The sequence below is a fragment of the Rattus norvegicus genome, chromosome 10 (genome assembly GCF_021556685.1).
Source record: "Rattus norvegicus strain SHRSP/BbbUtx chromosome 10, alternate assembly SHRSP_T2T, whole genome shotgun sequence".
NCBI classification, from domain to species: domain Eukaryota; kingdom Metazoa; phylum Chordata; class Mammalia; order Rodentia; family Muridae; genus Rattus; species Rattus norvegicus.
Window position 1 is genome coordinate 44,199,773 of NC_141543.1, and position 20,786 is coordinate 44,220,558.

Genomic DNA, 20,786 nt, shown 5'->3' on the forward strand with positions numbered 1-20,786 from the left:
CAGGCTGGGGAGACTGGCTGTCCTTGTTACTTGAAGAAGGAGAGGTCTGAGATGAGACTGGAGGCCAGGACCAGACCAGACAGGATGAACTTTAGCCTCATCCTTGAAAGAGCTGGGGAGAGCTTTTAGAAAAGGCATTGGCCTAGAATGTGACAGGAAGGGACTACATGCATTTACAAACCCTTGGAGTTTAGGGGATAAGTAGTGATTGGCTCACAGAAAAGGTAAAATAAACAAACAAAAATGTGGTAGTTGCTGATTTGGGGAGGAGAAAGTACAGTGTAGGTCTAATCTACTAGCCGTTGAAGGCACTGATAAGTCACGCATAAGCGCTGCGTGTTAATTTTAACTAAAGTTTGTCATTTCGCTATATATGCTACTAGTCATAAGTCTTCTAGACAGTTGGTTTAGTTAATCATGGGTATTAAATTGTACTTTGAAATCTCTGACTTCAAGTAATGCAGTACTTTAAAAAATCGTGTGTAGGTTGGGGATTTAGCTCAGTGGTAGAGCGCCTGCCTAACAAGCGCAAGGCCCTGGGTTCGGTCCCCAGCTTCGAAAAAAAAAAAAAAAAGAAAAAAAATTGTTAAAAAATCGTGTGTGTGTGTGTGTGTGTGTGTGTGTGTGTGTGTGTGTGTATGTGTGTATGTGTATGTGTTGTGTGTACGTGTGTACAAGCTCCATGGCACATTCGTAAAGGTCAGAGGACATTTTGAAAGAATTGCTTCCTTCCTTCCATGATGTGGGCTCTGGGGGTTTAGGCTCAGACTGAGGCTTGTAACAGGAGCCACGTCATGTGCCCTGTTACCTTTGCATTCCTCAGGAGAGAGCCCACGGTTGAGGAACAGTCAACGTCCATGCCTGTGACGTGGCAGGGACAGTGGTTCAGCTGGGGTGCCCACAGCACTAAGATTCTGTCTTGTGGCTCACAGGGCCCGAGGCTCATGCCAACCCCTGCCCAGTGCTGATAGTTCCCCTCCTCACCTCTCAGTCTCTGCTTGTCCCTGTCCCTGCTTCTTGAGGTCTTTCACACTTAACCACATTGGCTCCTGCCTTTGAGGACAGCACTTGAGCAGCTTGAGGCCTAAGGCCGTGTAGCGCTGGAGTGTTACCCGCAGAGCTCGGGGCAGTGGTCTTCATGGAGGAAGCACTCATTTTGGCTACTGAACCGATCACGTACTTGCTTTCTGTTCACAGTCTCCAATAAGTGGTTCCATGAGCGAGGACAGGAGTTCTTGAGGCCTTGTGGGACAACGGAAGTCGATTGACGTCCTTTTCTGCTCTGCCCCTCCCTGTCCCACAGTCCAAATCATCTTCAAGTTCAGTGTGACAGCTTCCTTTGTATGTCCCAGCTCCTGTCAAGCAGGCCATTGGGGGAGCCAGTGTTTGTCTGAATTGAGAGAGTGTGTCCTGAGCCGAGTCCTGGGTGACCTGGGCCGCAGGCTCTGGCCAGCCTATGCCTGCCCTGGCTCCCAGGGTAGTCTTGTCATGGCTGTAGTAGAGCCAGACTGTAGCACCCAGCACGGTGCCTTTGTACCTCAGATATTTCAGGTGGACGATGTTTCAGTGAAACCAAAGTTCTGACACTGTTTACATGTTTGTTTTCTATGACATTTCTATTTGTTGTGGCTTTAACCAAAAAATAAAATAAAACAAAACAAAACAAAATAAAATGTTCCTGCCAGAAGCCTTAAAGAGCTTTACTTCGGAGTGTTTTGGTTCTGTCGTTATTCTTGTTTGGTGGTGTTTGTATTGCTTCCAGGAACTGGGTCTGGCTTGGCTTAAAATGCCTGCCCCATGAACATGGACCTGAATTCTGAGATCCAGCATGGACATAAAAATGTGGGCCTCACAGTGCATTGCTATCCCTCAGTGCTAGGGAGGCAGAGACAAGCACTCCTGGGGCTTGCTGGCCAGGCATTCTAGCCAAACTGGGGCTCAAGGCTCAGAGAGAGACCTTGCTTCAAATACTAAGGTGGAGGCTCATAGAGAAAAATGCCTGAAGTGGGTGTCCGGTCTCCACATGCCTGTGTACATACAAACACGCACATGTATGGATGTGAAGCTCTTTCTTTTAGCCAGTTTTCCCGATTTCGTATGCATCTCTGCCAGACTAGCCCTGGGTTCTAGAACTGGTTTTGACACCGGTGTGTCCAGGCTGCAGTGTGGAAATCAGAGGTGGTAAGTTATCTCACCGTTCACCCAGAGAACACGTGTTCACACATGGGAAACTGTTAGTTTTTGATTTGAGACATGTTCACTGAGTCGTCCCCGCTGACAGATGTGAAAACTGTGAAAGCTTGCGTCACCTTCTGCCGGCTGCAACTTTCTTGAGAGCCACGTGGGAGGCCCTCCAGACTACATCTCCTTCCGTCCCCAAAGGTCAGTGATAACCGTGGGCTGGTGGTTTGCGGTCACCACTGAAGTTTCCCTCCTGTGACCAGGTCACTGAATACAATTACCCCATCTTCACTGACCAAGTTTCTCACTAACCGAATCACCCTGTACATTGGGCTGCCTGGCTTCTTTCGTTTGGTACTGTGTTAAAGGTCTGTATTACCACGGAGTTTTTTTTTTTTAAAACAGTTCATGCAGGGCCCTCCAGAGAAATAGAACTGGGAGGATGAATGTATGTTACCAAGTGGATTTCTTAGATTGCCTTACAGGATGCAGGCCGGGTAGTTCAATGGTGGCCAGCTACACTGGAGAGGCTGAGAACTGTCAGTTGTTCAGTCTCTGAGGTTTGGTGACTCAGTTGTCCCAATCTGATGCTGAGGCCTGGTCCTCAGTCCACATTGGAAGGTGGAAGAAACAGTGAAGGAAGCAGCAGTTGGGCAGACACACCAGGAAGATGCAAAGGCAGGCAAGGAAGAGCGAGAACTGCTGTGCTGGACAGTTTTGCATCTGTGCTGCCACAGGAAAGGGTTGTTTACTGTGGAGAGGGTCCTCCCCTCTCGGTTAACCCCTCCTGGAAGTGCCCCCACAGGGCTGCCTAGAGGTGTGTCTCTTAACTGACTCCAGGGTCTATGATGTTGACACTCAAGATTCATCATCACAATGGGTCAATAACACAAGACAGTCAACACGACAGATGGACGTTGGAGAGGGTCTCAGTCTTTGTATATCACGACAAAGGACTTTTATACACGACTTCAGGCAAATATATTTCTTTAGGATATTTACCTAACGTGGACTTCCCCTTGGTCAGTCTTCAGTGTTACCTTATGATGCACTACAGTGTGTTACACCCACACTGACTGGAAGTAAATGAAAGTTCTTACCCTACCTTCCTCTGGCGTCTGGTGAGGTACGGTGCTTAGGTTTTAACCAAACCAGCTGAGTGCGTGTCGTGGATCAAATGTTTGTGCTCCCCCCAGTCCATGTCAGAAGCCTGGCCCACGGTGGTATTAGAAGGTGGGATCTTTGGAGTCTATGAGGTCATGGGACTAAGTCCTCTTAGGGAGATCTATGTTCTAGTCAGGGCCACTATCGCTGTGAGAAAACACCATGACCAAAGCAAGTCAGGGAGGAAAAGGTTTATGTGACTTACACTTCCACATCACTGTTCATACTGAAGGAAGTCAGTACCTGAACTCAAGCAGGGCAGGAACGAGGAGGCGTGGAGGGGAGCTGCTTTTTGCTCCGCACGCACGGCTTGCTCATCCTGCTTTCTTAGAGAACCCAGTGCCACCTGCCCAGGGGTGGCCCCACCCACAATGGGCTGGGCCCTACTCCATCAATCACAAAGAAAATGCCCTGCAGGCCTGCCTACAGCTTCAATATATATATATATATATCCAAACATTTATTTACACCAAAGAATTCCAACACCAGATCTTTCACATACGAAGGACAAAGTTTTATATACACACACAGCAAGGGATGGCGGGGCCATAACAAGAGAACTGATAGTTTCCCCCAATTACAGGTCTACCATTTCTGGTTCACTAGAGATAGTGGCTCTGCTCCTGCCTCTCAAATACACTTACAACTGAGAGCAGGGCCCCTCACTAGAGGGCGTGTGAAGAGAGGACAAGGCAGGAGGTGGGAAAGCACAAAGCTTAATGAACCCAGTGTGGCCACATCACCCGTTAGCTCATAAGAGTGCTAGCATGAAACTTCTACAGACAATATTTATTTTAAAAAGCAATAAAATATGCCCACTAACTAAATGACTTCAAAATGGCCAAGTCAAAGAAAACCGATTTTGCCTTCTCTCTCCTACCAGCTATGAAGCAGAGCATGTCTGGAGATGAAAAAGGGAAAGACCAAAGTAGGAGCCCAGAAAGGAAAGTATCACAAATGGAAACTAAAATTAAAGTCATTTAGGGTTAGGTTAGTAAGACATGATTCGTTCAAGGAAAAAAAAAAGCTTTTGGATCTGTCTGCAAATTGGGTAGACTTTTAACACCTTGATGTAAGTAAGACAGAGCTACCACCAGGGCCGGAATAAGCCATGGGTGGACGCAGTCCTGGGGAGAAGAGAAGAAGTGCCCAGCCAGCAGAACAGTGTTTCAGGATGGGCTGGGTCCTCCCGACCTCTCCCCCCCACCTCCCTTGATGAACTACAGTTTATATTCTCTGGAGAAGAACATGAGACATAAGCCCTAAGAGTGTACCACGTGGGGAGGGCAACGTGGGAAGGGGACGAAATCTCCACTCAAACGCAGCAGCTGGGACCGAGGCCAGTTTTTCTTTGTTCTTTAGTAGTGATAAACTGAATTTGGAAGGGGAGAAAAAAATTTGCCCATGAAATATTCCACCTGTAGGTGATTTTTTTTCAGGGAATCCCCTGAGCTATGAAAAGTCTATTTAAAAAAAAAAAGAAAGAAAATCAGCCTACAATATTTTTTTTATGACTCAACTACTAAATCCACAAGCAACGGTTCAGACATGGTGCTTCTGAAGTGTTCTCACCCCTCCCAACCAGGCGCAAGCTGCTTCAAGGAGAGGATGGATTTCCCCACCTCTGTCCAGGTATCAGAAGATATATGAGGTCATTACTGCTGGGCACCAGTGGCAGCTGCAACAGGTATCCCAAGTGAATTGGCAGCAGCGATCTCTGGTGAGACTGCCAGAGGTCTGAGGGGTGAAGGGGTTGGCACTGAAGAAACCTCATATTGGCGCTGCTGACAGGTGTGCTAGTCGAACTCCTTCGAGCCTGGTCCATCACAACAGAGAAGTAAGGGTGCTCCATGGCCTCTCTTGCAGTGAGCCATGACTGGTGGTCGATCGCAGCAGCTTGCCCAGAAATTCCAAGGCCTTGGAACTGACAAGGTGCTGGTTTTCACTGTGGACAAAGCGTTCCCACTACTTACGGGAGTGTCTGCCCTTGGTTGAAACATGGATCTAATTCAATGTGGTCAATAGAGTCGTATAAACCTTCCGTTCCCAGTACCTTAGCTCTCCTCTCTAACAGGTAGCCCAGACCCACTGAATTTCTAATGCATTTCCAGACCTGGCCATCTTCCCATTAGGTCAGTAAATTTCTTAAGGGGAGTAACACGTTATCACCTGATTGTAATTGTCATGTCCATGGGAAAACGGTTCCTTCCGGAAGAGCTTGCCAGCATACAACCTAAGTTCCACATGTCCAAACTATAATTGTTCCTCTAATAATCTACAAGTAGCTCTGAACCTTTAAAATATTGAGAACTTGGACATTATAAGCTTAGCCAAGATGGGAAAACACAGCTAAACCCCAGTCCATTAGCTGAAGCTTTCTGTCCTCACGATCAACCATGACATTGTGGGGTTTCACATCTCTGTGCACAATCCCCATGCTGTGACAATAATCCAGGGCTTTCAGAATTTCGTACATGTAAAATCTAAGGTCATAGTCTGTTAACGACTGGCACAGCTGCTTGAAGTCTGTGTTGTTTACATGTTCAAAACCCAAGGCAAGGGTTGGTGACCCAGGGTCTTTCACCGTGTCTGCAAGGGCTACAGCTTATCTTAGGGAGGCGTTTGGCTTTTTCCTTTGAGGTTTCTCCTCTTAGATTACTGTAGCTTGTATCTAATTCACATGGAGCTAGCCGGTATACCTTTTAAAAATATTTTTTATTTATTTTTATTTTTTAGATGTATACTGGTGTTTTGCCTGTGTATGTGTCTGTGCCAGATCCCCTAGAACAGAGGTTAGAGACAGTTGCAAGCTGCCGTGTGGATGCTGTAAATTGAACCCAGGTCCTCTGGAAGAGCAGTCAGTGCTCTTCACCGATGAGCCATCTCTCCAGCCCCTGCCAGTACAGTTTTCATATGAACGTTATTCCAGGGAACTTTATCTTCTTGCCGTGGGAAGAGATAGCAAGAGGATAGCTGACCCAGAAGGCATACAATCATCAGACAATCTGATAGCACCCTGGCTTTGATCTTCACTTTTGAAATAAAAAAGAAATAGATCATTTTGTCCATTGTATGGTATTTTATCATGGCATCCCTGTGTATAGTATCCTGTGTAATGGTGCCTGTTGGTGCGGAACACTCTTCTGTATTTAATGGTCTCTAGGGTCTTCTTCTAGTCTTTCGTACTGATATAGATAGTTCAACTTTGTTCATTATCATTTCCAAATGCCTCTGCTGCCGTGCGTCTTTTTCAATTTTAGTTCTAATAAAGCAAAGGCTATCTCCTCTTCTTGTTGCTCTTCTGAAGGTAACCCCTCCTCTCCTTGCCAGTAGCTTTTAACATTGTTTCCATTTTTAGTTTTTCATGGCTTTGATGTGTCATCGCATAGGATTTCTTTCTCTGTTTTCCTTCTGGGCGTTTACAGAGCATCCTGAATCTGCCACCAGAGGTGTTTGACGAGTTCTAGAAATTTCTCAGACATTACCTCTTTTAAGTATCATTTCTGTCCCAGTCTCTCCCTTCCCTTTTCTTCCTGAGACGCCGATCTGGTTGATAAAGCGTGTGTTTTATCACATACGTCCTACCCTCTGTCCCGCGTCCCCTAGCCTCCCACCTACAGATGCTCAAGATTAGATATTCCGTGTGTCTGTCTGGTGGTTCATTTGTCTCTTTTCTGCCTCCCTTCCTCCCCTTCCCACTCTCCTTTTCAATGGACCTCCATTCCTCTCCCTCAGCCCCCTCTCCAGCGCTGGAGACTGAACCCAGAGCCTCCTCACGCAAACTAGACCAGCACTTCCACTACTGACCTCACCTCGGCTTCTTTCTTTTTTTTGAAGGATTTATGTAATGTGTATTTGTGGCCAGAAGAGGGCGTCAGATCCAGAGCTGGAGTCACAGGCAGCTGTGAGCCGTCTAAAGTGAGTGCTGGAAATTGAACTTCCAGTTCACTCGACCACTGCATCATCTCTCCAGCCCCTTCATTTTTTTTTTAAAAATGGGTCTAGTTTTCTGGGTAATTGTTCTTTTATTTCCTCCATGTTTCTCTTGGATTGATGAAAACAGTTCCTTGAACGTTCTTGTCTGATAGCTCCGTGGTTTTCATTTTCTGTGGCTTTCATGCTCTCTCTGTTTTTAAGTCACCTTGTGTTCTGGTTTTTGGTCTGCTGTTGGCATTTTATTGAATTCTGAATGCTGTGTGTGACAAATTTCAAAGGCCCTGGGTGGTGATGGCTTCATGCATAGGGACTCACACTGTATGAGGCAGAGGGGACTTTGATCCAGCCAGAGCCTGAGCTGACTTGATTAAGGTTGGCTTGCAGTTTTTGTTGACTACATAGTGTGCCCTCCGCCCCCACCAGGCTATTGTCCCCTAAAGGTTTCCCGTTGGAGTATTTACCGTGCTCTGTCCCCATTGGCCATTCCTCGGGTCTGATCCTCGGATATTTTGTGTCTAGACTGCTCCCTAATTCTTCTTTTCAAAGAATTTGAAAACTTGAATTTGTGCCAGAGATTTTCTGCTTAACATCCCAGCCTGCCAGCTTGTGCAACTTCAGAATCCAGAAAGTGTAGAGTGTCTCGATGAGTAACTAGGGTGAATGTTTGAGCAAGTCCCTCCTCCCCCTTAATGTCCTGCTTTGTCTTCAAGTGTCCTTTCATACTGCCCAAGGTGCTCTGACCCCCACTCTCACCACAGGTCTACAATCTGCAAATGAATTAAAGATAAAAGACGTTTGGTCTCAGATCCTCAGGGGCTGGTGTTCCGGATGGTACATGGGTGTTGGCTCTGAAACCTGTGCTCTCTGGAAGAGCATCCAGCACTTCTGAGTCATCTCTTCAGTCCCGGCTGCCATGTTTTTGTTTGTTTGTTGTTGTTTTGATGTTAAAGGATGCCAGGAGATTAAAAGTTGATGTACTATACTCTGTCCCATCCTGGCTGGAAGAAGTCTACATCATTGGGAGAGAGGGAGAGAGGGAGAGAGGGAGAGAGGGAGAGAGGGAGAGAGGGAGAGAGGGAGAGAGGGAGAGAGGGAGGGGGAGAGAGGGAGGGAGGGAGGGAGGGAGGGAGGGAGGAAGAGAGAGAGAATGTTGTGTGCCTGTGTGCCTGTGCTTTCTCTGTTTGACCAGTTTCAAATATATACAGAGGGCTTTAAAAATAATAAAGAAAGCCAGGTATGGTGCCTGTAATCTTATAGTTTACAATTATATAATTTATGCCACCCTACTACTTCATGCTTCATCCAGTTTCCTACTAGAAACTATGGTCTTTTAAACTCTGTACACCATAAATCTTACGTCTATTGTGTGCTGGTCTTCCCCCCCTCCCCCCCCCCGCTTTCTAAGCTTGAGAAATTCTCACTTAACTGTCGTTCACTGCCTTTCATTGCTTTCCTCTCTCTTTTGCTGCTCTGTGATATTCTGGTACTTACAGCCCTTTTGACTGCCTGGCAACATAAGTCTCCCTTTTGTTTGGCAAAACTAAGATAGTATCTCTGGCATTCTATTATGTGCGGTGACAGGCTGGCTTGGCATCTGATCAAACAGTCGATCACCATGGTTTAGTCAATTTGACATGGAAGTTGACTGTCACATGCCCTTTCGCTTCTCAGGTCTTTTGGCAGTTTTCCTTTGTCTTAAGGTCCATGATAATTTGCCCTGCAAAGTGAAAACTCTCAACTGGACACAACCTAGAATCACCTGTAAAAGAGTCTCAATGGGGGATTGTCCAGTTTGTGTTGTTTTGTGGCATGTTTTGGGGGTGGATTATGTTAGTTTATAGATGTGGAGAAGCCCAGCCCACTGTGGGTGGCACCATTCCCTAGGCAGGGGCCATGTAGTATAGAAAAGTAGAGACATTGAGCTGAGCAATAGCAAGCAAGCAAGCAAACATGTATGCATTCATTCTCTTTGTTCCGACCACCAGCTTTTTTGTTTGATTTTTTATTTTTCAAGACAGGGTTTCTCAGTGTGGTCCCAGCTCAAGTGGTAGACAAGGCTGGCCTCAAACTCAGTAATCCACCGGCCACTTCTTCCCCAGTGCTGGGATTAAAGGCATGCACTACCATGCCTGGCCCCTGTTAGGGTATCTTATCCTAGCAACAGAACCTAACTGAAAACAAAACTAAGTGCCTTGTTTCTTAATCTAGTTGACCTCAGTCTTAGAATGTTGAAGTTAATTGTAAAAAGGAACCTTCTCCTTGCTTGTCTAATAAAGGCATAATGCGCACGAGCATTCTAGGACCACCAAAACAAAATGGCGCTTACTGATGGAATGGATGGATGATGCGAATCTGTTCTTGACAGCTCTACAGCACGAAAGTCCAAGACATTACAGGTCGAATTTCTTCTGAGACCTCCCACTTGGCCTCTGATGGTCACTCTCTTGTCTGTTGTCTGTGCTCTAATCTACTTCACAAGGACACCAGTCTTAATGTGTAGCCATGTGACCTCCTTTAACCTTGTCATAATCTTGGTTGCGTGTAGTTTTTGCTACCTGCTTTAAGCTCTGGGAATGGGTCACACTGCCAGCCCCTGCCCAGAGTATATTGGATCCGCAGATGAAAAACACAGACCCACATGTTGCTTAATTTCAACTTGCCTTCTTGGCTCAATTGCTGGGCATGCCCTTCCGAAAACTCTTAGCCCCACGCTCTAAATTTGCCCTTGACATTAGTTGCTTAGTTACACCTAGTACCAGCTCAACAACCTAACTTCCTCCTGGAGAAGCAGCCTGTGGCCGCTCTGCCCAAGATCTCACATGGCTGGTCACCTTTGCTTCCACTGAAACATGGCAAAAATCTCCTGTGCATCTGCGAGCTTGCCTGTGGGGCCCCGGAAGTCCTGCCCACTCCACCCAGCCCATTGGTATTAGCATCTTTATTGATAGACCATGAACCAATTGGAAAACAGGACCTTAGCTTCAGAACCACCCTCTACGTCTCACCTTTTCTGTCCAAAAAAACCAACCAACCAACCAAACAAACAAAAGCAACAGCAAACAAAACCCTCTTCTCCCAGACATAAATTGAACAAAACCATAACAATCATATAAATTACAAAGTATGATATATAATTGATATCCAGTCCATCATATTTGTCAGATAAATTACTATCATTTCTTTTTTTTTTCTTTTTTTCGGAGCTGGGGACCGAACCCAGGGCCTTGTGCTTGCTACGCAAGCGCTCTACCACTGAGCTAAATCCCCAACCCCAATTACTATCATTTCTAACTTAAGGAATTATGATCCTATCCCTGTATTATGATTAGATCTTAGCCTGTAACACCCTCTGACAACCATGTCTTCTGCTCTATAACCACCTTCCTAACTTTGGCTGTCTTATGCCAAAAGGACTGTCTATGATCCTATATACCTTAAGGAAACTACACGACGATCATCACAGCTATCATTTCCATTTTGGAAGTGCAGAGCTGCTTAGAACGACCAGACTTTCTATCATAAACCTTGGTGAACTCTAAATGACCCTGGAGTATTTCCATGTTGGCCAGAAGGACAATACTTCCTTTTGTGGTCTGGCAGAGGGACTAAGAGGCAAGGTTGTGATTGGTCCAAACCACAAATTTCAATGGCTGTGATTGGTCCTAAGAGGAGGTTGTATTAGTTCTAATATGGCTGTGATTAGTCCAAATGTCCCTTCTTGGGTCATGTGAACAGGCCACTCAGGCTAAGCCCATTACACTCTCTTCTGCTGACACTTGTAGGTAAGAAAAGACCACTCACAAGAAACCTGTTCTTGGGTCTGATGTCGCATGTACTTCTACTACTGCAAGCAGAGCTGATAACGCACGCAAAAAGAAGTAGCAGAGGCATGATAACTGTCAAGGCTCAGGAACAAGGGTCTGAGATCCTGGGCCAATAACTGAGGGGCTGCTGGGACCCAAGATGCAGGGTCTAGATAGGCGTGCACATCGATATAACACTAGAGGGCGCCACTTGACGCTCCTTCTGCTGACCTACTGCTTCTGCTCTCAGCAGCCAAAGGCTGAGGGGAATGGTAGCAGCCAGAGAACCCTTCTCCACCCCTCACCAGCCAGGCTTGAAAAGCTTCTTGCTTTCTGTGATTTCTAACCAGGCAGAGCAAAAGATCCTCAGACTGTTGACCTCCAGTTGTCTTGGACATTCTTCCCAGGGCTGGTGCACGTTGAAGAATTTTCTTAACTTTTATAAAGATTTCTTCTACACTCTAGCAAAACTTTATTCATAGTGTTGTTATTGCAAAACGTTGGGGATTAAGAGGTCAGTAGTAGGGAAGTGCCAAAGAGCCCCGGTTTGATGTTTAAGGTACTTTCTCTACTTGTTAGAAGTGCATTTGCAAGGTGGATGGCCAATGCCCCCAGGAAGTCTGTCTTCACTATACCCGCATCTTCCTCCCTCCCCCGATTAGCCAGTTCTTTCTCATCATACATGTGTAGCCAATAGAATCTTACAAAAGTACCAGCCTCACCCTCTTCTATTTGTGTGCGATGGTGGGGTGGGGGTTGGACCAGAGGGTGATGTCAGGAATTATCAACCAATCAATCAATCAACCAATCAACCATCATTGATTATTTTTTCCTCCTTATTCATAGAGGCAGGGCCTCTTAGTCTAGCCCAGAGTTCATTGGTGTGGCCATTCTCACTAGACAGCATGCTCTGGGTGATCCCTGGAGAAACAAATTTGGGTCCTAAGGCTTTTATGGCAATTAAGGATTTTAAAACTTAACTACAGCTCTGTCTCCCAGTCCCCCTCTCGTTTTGAGCTCACAGCTGTTGTCTCCACCCTCAGCCCCCTCCACATTTTCACTATGTTACTCTGGCTAGCCAGGAACTGTCTTGTTGTGTAGCCCTGGCTAGGCTGAAACGTACTGTCTCCCTGTGTAGATCAGGCTGGTCTGGAATGCAGAGACCTGCCTGCCTCTGTTGTGGGATTGGAAGCCTGCATCATCCTACCCAGCCACAGTGATCTTGATTTTCATCTCATCCCGGAGCTAATCGAAACTTTGTAGCACACTGATTGCTCTCTCACTTCCCCTTCTTAGAAATGTTACAAAGCTAGTCCTTAACTCGGTTCTTAAACCTGTCTGATAAAATATTCTGGTCCTCCTAGAGGTGGAGCCTGGAGGACACTTCCGTCAGCATTTTCTTCAGCTGATAGCGTCTTCTTCCTTTTGTTCCCAGCATCCCTTACGGGCTCCCCGGCCTTCTCGTATGTGCTGTGTTGTACCCTTCCTCTTTCTCTTTCCCTTCCACTGCTATGACAACCACACGCTTATGAGTTACTAAATTGGGCTTTGTTCTTCCTTCTTGAACTCTATATTTAGAACTTACCAGATTTCCACGGGACACACTTATTGGGCCAACATCTAGAGTGGGTTTCACTAATAATTCTATGAATGTTCTCAAATAAGGCTTAAGGTAGTGCAATGGTTAGTTTTATTCCTTGGTTCTGACACCACCTAGAATCACTAGGGAAGAGAGTATCTATGAAGAACCATCTAGATCAGTTTGGCTTGTGGATACGTCTGTGGGACAGTGTCTTGATTGTTAGGATGTGGGAAGGCCCAGCCCATGTGGGCAACATTATTCCCTATTCAGAGAGCCATGGACTATATAAGAGTAGAGAAAGCTAGCTGAGCTCAAGCAAGCCTGCATTTGCCTATCTCTGCTCTTGACTACAGATGTGATGTGGCCAGCTGTCTCAAGCCCCTGCTGCTATCCCTTTCCTGCAGTGACATTCTATCACCTGGGACTGTGAGTTCAAAGCCCTCTCTTCCCGAGTTCTTTTTCATTGGAGCCACAGAAATGAAATTGGAATCCTTGGTCACCACTGCATTAAACACTGAGAATTTCTAAGACTTTCCCTTTGAAAACTCCCTGCAATTTCAGAGGGTTTTGGTCTTACTAATTCAGATTTTGTGTTCGAGCTTGCCTTAACTGATGCTAAAATAAAGTGTACCTTTGCAGAGATGAACAGTGGAGGGCATCATTTTCCTGCCTTCAGATATGAACCTTGGTTAATCTGAAAGTCTGATTTGTAGAAGACTCTTTAAGAACAGCATCATGGACTGGACAGCCAGAAGCTTAGGACGGACTTTGGATTGATAACTGTGGGTTGTGTGTTTCGAAGTCCTTAGCTTGGTTGGACTACAGATCTTCAAGAATTGCCTGGCGTAATCAGTTTTCTTTCTTAAGAAAGCACAAACAGACCTGAGGCTCCTGTGTGAGCATAAAGCCGCTGAAGCCTCAGGCTTTCTTCCGGCAGAGCCAACCATCCTTGGTACTTCCCCGTTCCCAAGTCATTGCCTTGATGCTCTCAGTCTGATGGCTGACCTTGTCAACTTAATTGGAAACTCCAATTATTGGTGACTCATACCTGAAATCCCAGCACTTGAGTAGCCAAAACAGGAGGATTACCACATTGTGGTACCAGCTTGAGCTGCAGAAGGAAACCTTGTTTTGTTTTAAAGTAGAAGTCTCAGGAGAGTCAATGATGCACACTTTGGCGTGTGCCTGTGAGGGTGTATCCAGAGACGTTCCACCGAGGATCAGTGTGCCCTGAACATGGTGGCCGCCATATAGAATAAATTAAAGCGGGGAAAGGAGAAAATCAGCTGAGCATTCATGGGCTGAGAACCTCCCCATCAGGATGGCCATTGAACCTCTGGACAGTGAGTCCGAGTAAGCCATTGTGCTGTCATAGTGATGCAAAACGTAACGCAGCCGGTAAGGCTCGCTCTGAGACTGACTCCCTGTCTCCGAAGTTATAGCTCTCTCAGCTCTTTTGCGCTTGTGCCCACATGGTACCTAACGTTTGCTTTTGGAAAGAGGCCATGGAAGACAGTAGCTGCTCTATTTTACCTACCAACTTTAGCTTCCACAGTCCAGCTGTCTTCTGTGTCTTCCTCAATCTCTCTGACTACAATTCCTCCGTACTTTCCTTTGGGTCGCTTTCCCTTGGATACTGCTCAGGTTCTGTTTTCAAGTGTCCTTAGCACATGTACAATTATACAGAATAGGTATACAGAATAGGTGACTGCATTATGGCGTTTTACTGCATGTATATAATGGATTTCGATTATGTTTCTCTCTCTGACCATTGTCCTCTATCCCTGCTCATCGCTGACTCTTCCCAACTGGTCCCCACTCTGATGGTTGGTCTTGCGGACTACTTGGGTGGAAATGAATCTCTGAGCTGCTCTGTGAGGGCTTATTTGAGGATAGTGAAGTGAGGAGGTAGGAAGGCCTACCAAGAATGTAGGCGGTAGCATTGCATGGGCTGGGATCCTGACGGAGTGAAAGGAAGCGAGGCAGAAGAGGAGAGGAGAGGAGAGAGAGCGGAGTAAAGGCATTAATATCCCTCTATGTCCTTACTGCAGATGCAATGTGACCAGCTACTTCCTGTTTCTGTTTATAAGTTGTGATGGTTAGGATGACAATGAACCCTATAGAGTAGCATGTTGGAATAGCTGGTCCCAGGTTGGCAGAACTGTTTGGGAAGGATTAGGAGGTGTGGCCTTGGTGGAGGAGGTGTGTTGCTGAGGGCAGGCTTTGCCATTCCTGTATCTTTCTTTCTGCCTCTTGCTTGTGGATCAAGATGGGAACTCTCAGCTGTTCCTGTGGCTGTGCCTTTGCCCTGCCACCATGGACTCTAACCCTCTGAAAACTATAATCTCAACTAAATGTTTTCTTTTATAAGTGGCCCTGGTTGTGATATTTTGTCACAGCAATGGAAAAGTAATGAAGGCGCAAGCTTTCCTCACAAATGATGAACTGTACATTTGAACTGTGAGCTAAGATAAACTTTCTCATCTCTAAGTTCTTTCTGTCAAGTATTTTGTGAGGCAACAGGGACGGTGGCTAAGTAACTAATACACTCATCTACTTTCATGGATTCTTGTTGTTTGTGAACCAGTGAATAGACATTAGTGAGGCATCTGCAGAATTATGGGCAATTTACCAGTGGCTACACCACTAAAGAAATTGTCTCCTTTCCAGTAACAGGTAACTGTCTATAAATCCTCGGGGAGGAGTGAGACCCCATGAGCCCCTCCTGACACCAGGGTGGATTGTTCCTGGGTTCAATTCTGTGTAAGGCCTGTGCTGATAATTCATAGCCGCTGTGCACTCAAGAGTTTGGTAGTCATCTCATGGCCAACAGCAGCGTTCCACGTCCGCCCCTGCTCAGCCTTACACTCTTTCCCCATCTTTTTCTGTGATATTCCCAGAGTCTGGGGTGTATGATATAGACGTACAATTTAAGACAATATTAAATTTTGGCCAATTTTAAGCCTTTGCAGTAACTGCCATCATTGTAAAAAGAAGCTTCCCTGATCTCTCTCTCTCTCTCTCTCTCTCTCTCTCTCTCTCACACACACACACACACACACACACACAGACGCACGCACGCGCAAAGTTGACAGCAACACTAATCCGTGAGAAGAAACATAAATATTTAGAAAGCAATTTGCTGCGCCCGTTGTATCCATATAGCAAAATGGATGTAACTTCCCCACTAGGAACTGACTTCACCATCCCTGAGCTTCTGGACAGGTTTACAATAGATACAAATTCCTTCCTGTGGAGTGGGCCTCAGATCCAATGAGAAAGTGGTTGCTTACTCAGTTAGGATTTTGTTTGTTTGCTTGTTTGTTTGTTTGTCATGAACAGACATCATGATCAAGCAACTCTTATAAGGACAGCATTTAATTGTGTATGGCTTACAGGTTCAGAGGTTTGGTCCATTGTCATCAAGGTGGGAACATGGGTGGTGTTATCCAGGCAGGGACAGTACAGGAGGAGCTGAGAGTTCTACATCTTCATCTGAAGGCTGCTAGGAGAATACTAACCTCCAGGCAGCTAGGATGAGGGTCTTAAAGCTCATGCCCACAGTGACACACCTATTCCAGAAGGGCCACACCTTCTAACAGTGCTGAACAAACCATCGCGGTTACTATCCTAACCGTCATGCCACACGTCACTATTGTATTGGTGGGTACGTCTTGCTTGTCCTGTCAATACTGTAGCACGCAGAGTCCGTGGATGAATAGAGTAGAGAAAGCAGCCAGAAAGACATATGGGATCATGGAAGCAGGACAACAGCTTTAGGGATTTGCCCTGTAGGCCACAGGGCTCTCTTCTTGCTTGTGAGAAAGGCAGGAGAAGGGTTAAGGAGGGTGGGAGGAAGCAGCTCGGTTTAGAGACCATTGCATCATCCAAGCAGAGGGTACAGTAGGCAGATGAGCTGGCTGTGACGGAAGCCCTGAGAACCGATTGGCCCTGGCCTACATACACTAGGAAGGTAAAGATGACAGGATATGGTAACTTGTTGCATGTGTGCCGTGAAAGGAAAAAAAAGAAGTCAGAGATGAGTCAACTGCCTTTTGTTTGAGCCGGCTAAATAGTGTGTTAATTACTGAGGCGAGGGTCAAATGTTTACAAAGTGTATGTTCTAAATGCCAGGTGTGCCGGGTTTAGGAAACAGCAGGCTCTAAACACACCGAGCCAGGCTGAAGTTGTAGCCTGGTGCGAGAGTGCGCATGCGCAGCCTCCCCCCCCTACCCCCCACCCCAGCAGGGGAGGAAGTCGAAAGCTCCAGCTTGGTTCCAGTCCCCACTCTAGTCCAGCCTATTGTGGGGTGAGGTGATGGCTGCTCTGAGAATTTTAGTGTCTTTAAAAAAAAACAAAAACAAACCAGTTATGTTATGTAAACATGGTTCTGTTTTAAATCCGGGTATGGGATATGGGGTGGCTTCAAATTGCCTATAGCAGCAGAATCTTTGCCTTCCGGGCGCTCGGGGAGGGTGTGATCTTTGCCAGCTTCAGATGGACTCTGGAGAGGAAAGAAATGCCAAAGTTCGGGGAGAAAAAGAATGCAGCTGTCTTCTCTTCACCAGGTCTGAAGAGTGCCCTTCTTGGCTATGTTACTTGAAAAAGAACTGCTATCCACCAAGACCCAGAATGTTCTGCTACCTATCCCTGACTTTTGCGCCCCGTCCCGTAGTGGCATTTCCAAGGGCCTTTCTTTATCTTTTTCCATGAGCATCATCGCCTACTTGAAAGATGCATGCACTCTCCAGGGAAGATTTTCTTCTTCTGTCATCAGGTTTTGACTCAAAGATACGGAATTCTCACACGTATTCTTTTCCTATTGGGAGGCAACTGACTGTGAGGTGTTATGCTAACAGATAGCCTTTCCCTAAGCTCATTTCAAACTCTGCCTGCAGGATGTGCCTCAGAAGGTAGAGACTAGCCTGAAAAGGCACAGAAAAGCCCTGCAAGAAGGGTGAATGCCATTAGTGTACGGCCCTGTGCAGTGAGTGTGTTGTTTAGTTATTGTGTGCACAAGTGTGTGTGAATGTGTATGAGTGCATGTGAGTGTGCATGTGTATGTGTGTGCATGTGTATGAGTGGAGTGGGTGTGTATATGAAAGCGGGTGCTTGCAACTATGGAAATCAGAGGACACCTTGCCTCTGCTAGTTTCTCCTATGACCATGTGGGCTCCAGGATTCAAATCAGGCTACTAAGCTTAATTGGTGGACCCTTTATCACTGTTAGCTGATTTAACAATGTGTTTCCGTTGCTACAACTTTGGTCACTGAGATCCAACTCATAGGGACAGAAATTACACTGACAACTCTAGCCCCTGTCGTTGTTGCTCCACAGGGTGCAAATACCAGAGTTCAGAAGTATCCACTTTGGTGCTTAAGCTGAGATAGCTAAGGCCCAGTGATTGACACACGATCTTCACAGCTTGCTTGGCTCTCGCACTTCCCTGCACCATCTGGACAGGTCACTAAACGCACAGGGTTCAGCCCCTTGCTCTATTACATCGTGCTAAGTCCCCTCCTCTCCCTGGAACTGTCCGAAGTACTAAATGAGTTTATACATACTTGTCATTCTTTTACAACAGGGTAACTTCTCGATAAATGCAGCTACCATCATTATTCAAAATGTAGAGGGCCAGAAGGGCTCCAGTGGCTGAATTTGGGAAATATGGTAATTCTAAAAAGAAAGATACTTTACATTTGGGAGACACAAGTAATTTGTTGTTGCTGTAAAATTATAAAAACAAAACAAAAAACAAAATAAAAAAACTGCTGTTTTTACTCCCACTAGGTCCAGTGCCCCAAGATCTCTGGTAGACGTCTTCATCTCAGTCAGCAAAGCCTCTCACCCACTCTGCTCCATCCCATACCACACTGCCGAAGGCCTCTCTCTGATCTGAGCAACAATCTCTCTAGACATCCAGTTCCCAAGGCAGGTTGCCACCATGCCAGAAATATACATCCCAATTCTGTGGTGGCCCAGTGTCTCCACCACGTGGCACAAACTCTCAAACTTTAATTGCACGTGAAAGAACACACAACACAATAACCTCTGATCCAGTTGATAAGATATAATTTGCTCACCTAGACACACAAAACCTTGTACACATCCATCCCTTAAGAATATCCATAGCAACCTGTAAATACATAGAGAGGAATCTTAACATCTGCCTCCACATTCTCCTGGTGGCTTCCTCTGCAGTCACTTTCCATTCCAGTCTCCTCCTCTTCCCTCAAACTTTTCTCCTGCCCACCCTTCTTGTCCAATGACAAGCCTCATTCTAGCTTGCACCTGCCTTCACCTGTATGACATCATCCTACCATTAGTTATAGTAATCAGAGGGCTGTGTGTCAGGTGAACCTCATCTATTTCAATCCGTGTTACACTAACAGCATTACACAGTAAGAACTAGAACTTAGCAAGTTGAACTAATCTGCCCAAGATATTTCAGCTTGTAAATGGAAAAATCTCTTACTCTAGAGCTACCACAAAATACCACAAAAATAAGAGCCTGCATTTCCTCTTTGAAGTGGGTTTTGATGCATATCAGAGATGCAAACGGAACCAGAGGTGGCCTTAAGGATCTGACATTACCCTATTGGTAAAGAACCTTTTCTTCCGCAAGGTCTGAGGCAGCTTCATGTATCCTCTGTGCTTACGGACAGCTTTTAAAATAATATGCCACCCACAGATGCACTCACCCTTGTTCATTTACATAGTATCTAAAGTCACTCTGGCACAAAGTGCCAAATATAATTTGGACGAAATATAATGACAGACATCCAAGTCATTTGTTAAATCCAGGTTTGTTTCTTGTCCGTTCTAGTTTGTTTCCTTGAAAATCTTTTCCAGCTTAATTTAATTTAATTGTGCGTGTGTGTGTGTGTGTGTGTGTGTGTGTGTGTGTGTAAGAGTGCATCAGATCCCCTGGAGCTAGAGTTAGAGTGATTGTGAGTTGCTAGATCTGAGTGATGGGAACCAAACCTAGGACCTCTGAAGAGCAGCAAGCACTCTTAACTGCTGAGCCACCTCTCCAGCCCAAACTCTATTATTTTTTATGATCATCATGGTGGAGACTAAAAGTTCCAGTTAGGAGATTTGATTCATTTGATATCACCTCTATGCTAAGCTGGTTTGCTTTTTCTTCAAACCAAAGTATTTATAACACGCTTACATTCTGGCTACATCCTAGTGAGGTGCTTCTTGGCGGTCCAGTTTCCTGTGGAGCCTTTCATCCCTTTAGGCGTCTACCATGTCCATTAGTTTTTTTTTTTTTTTTTTTCTTTTTTTCGGAGCTGGGGACTGAACCCAGGGCCTTGCACTTGCTAGGCAAGCGCTCTACCACTGAGCTAAATCCCCAACTCCTGTGTCCATTAGTTATTTAGTTTCTGTGGCATGTGTCCATACGTGTGTGCGTTTGTGTGTTAGTTTGCACACATTGGTCACTTAAAACAGCTGTAGCAGACTAATGAGCGCCCCTAAATGCCTTGCAGATGCTGACCTCTAAAACCATGAACTTCACAGTGCCACAGTGCTGATGGCTTGCTTCAGGCTCCTGGGCTGCACATGGCCTAAAGTTTTCACATCTGCTGGTACTGGCCAGCCTGGGTGGTATTTTCTACAAGTGATTTTTAGCTCCTATCCTGGTTAATTTTAACTGTTGGCTTGACACAACTTGGGATCGCTTGGAAAGAGAGTCTTAAACACACACACACACACACACACACACACACACACACACACACACACACACACACTGAAGCCCAAAATGAAAGATTATTTTTTTAAGTTTTATACTTTAAGGACATCTCTGCTGTATTTATACACCAGCTTGGCATATGCCCATTTTACTAATTTTTAACAAGGAATAGCAGTTACCTTTTAAATAGTTACAAGAAGCTATATGACTCTTTTTTAGTTCTAGAGAGAATGAAACCATTTTCATTATTAAATTAATGAAATTAATGAATTAAATTAATTAATTTACAAATTAAAATACAAAATGAACTTGCAATTCCTTACTGAATTACTTAACTATTAGTTCCTACGTCATGGGCTCCCTTCATCAATGTTTTATTTCAGCATGGCAAACAGGGCTCTTCTGGAATTCTAAAAACCA

At 45.5% G+C, this 20,786-nt stretch overlaps 1 protein-coding gene and 1 pseudogene across 9 annotated transcripts in view; one reads left to right on the top strand and one right to left on the bottom strand.

The window, feature by feature from the left end:
• P4ha2 (prolyl 4-hydroxylase subunit alpha 2) overlaps positions 1 to 1,703 on the top strand; it is a 28,848-nt gene extending 27,145 nt beyond the window's left edge. For all 9 annotated transcript variants that reach the window (NM_001399543.1, NM_001399542.1, NM_001399540.1 and 6 more), the window contains exon 16: positions 1,198 to 1,703. In NM_001399543.1, coding sequence (NP_001386472.1) covers positions 1,198 to 1,268 — 71 coding nt within the window. In that variant the 3' untranslated portion in view covers positions 1,269 to 1,703. The remainder of the gene's footprint in view (positions 1 to 1,197) is intronic.
• Positions 1,704 to 4,997: 3,294 nt separating this feature from the next.
• Positions 4,998 to 5,821, bottom strand: Csnk2a1-ps1 (casein kinase 2 alpha 1, pseudogene 1; annotated as a pseudogene).
• Positions 5,822 to 20,786: the final 14,965 nt, after the last annotated feature.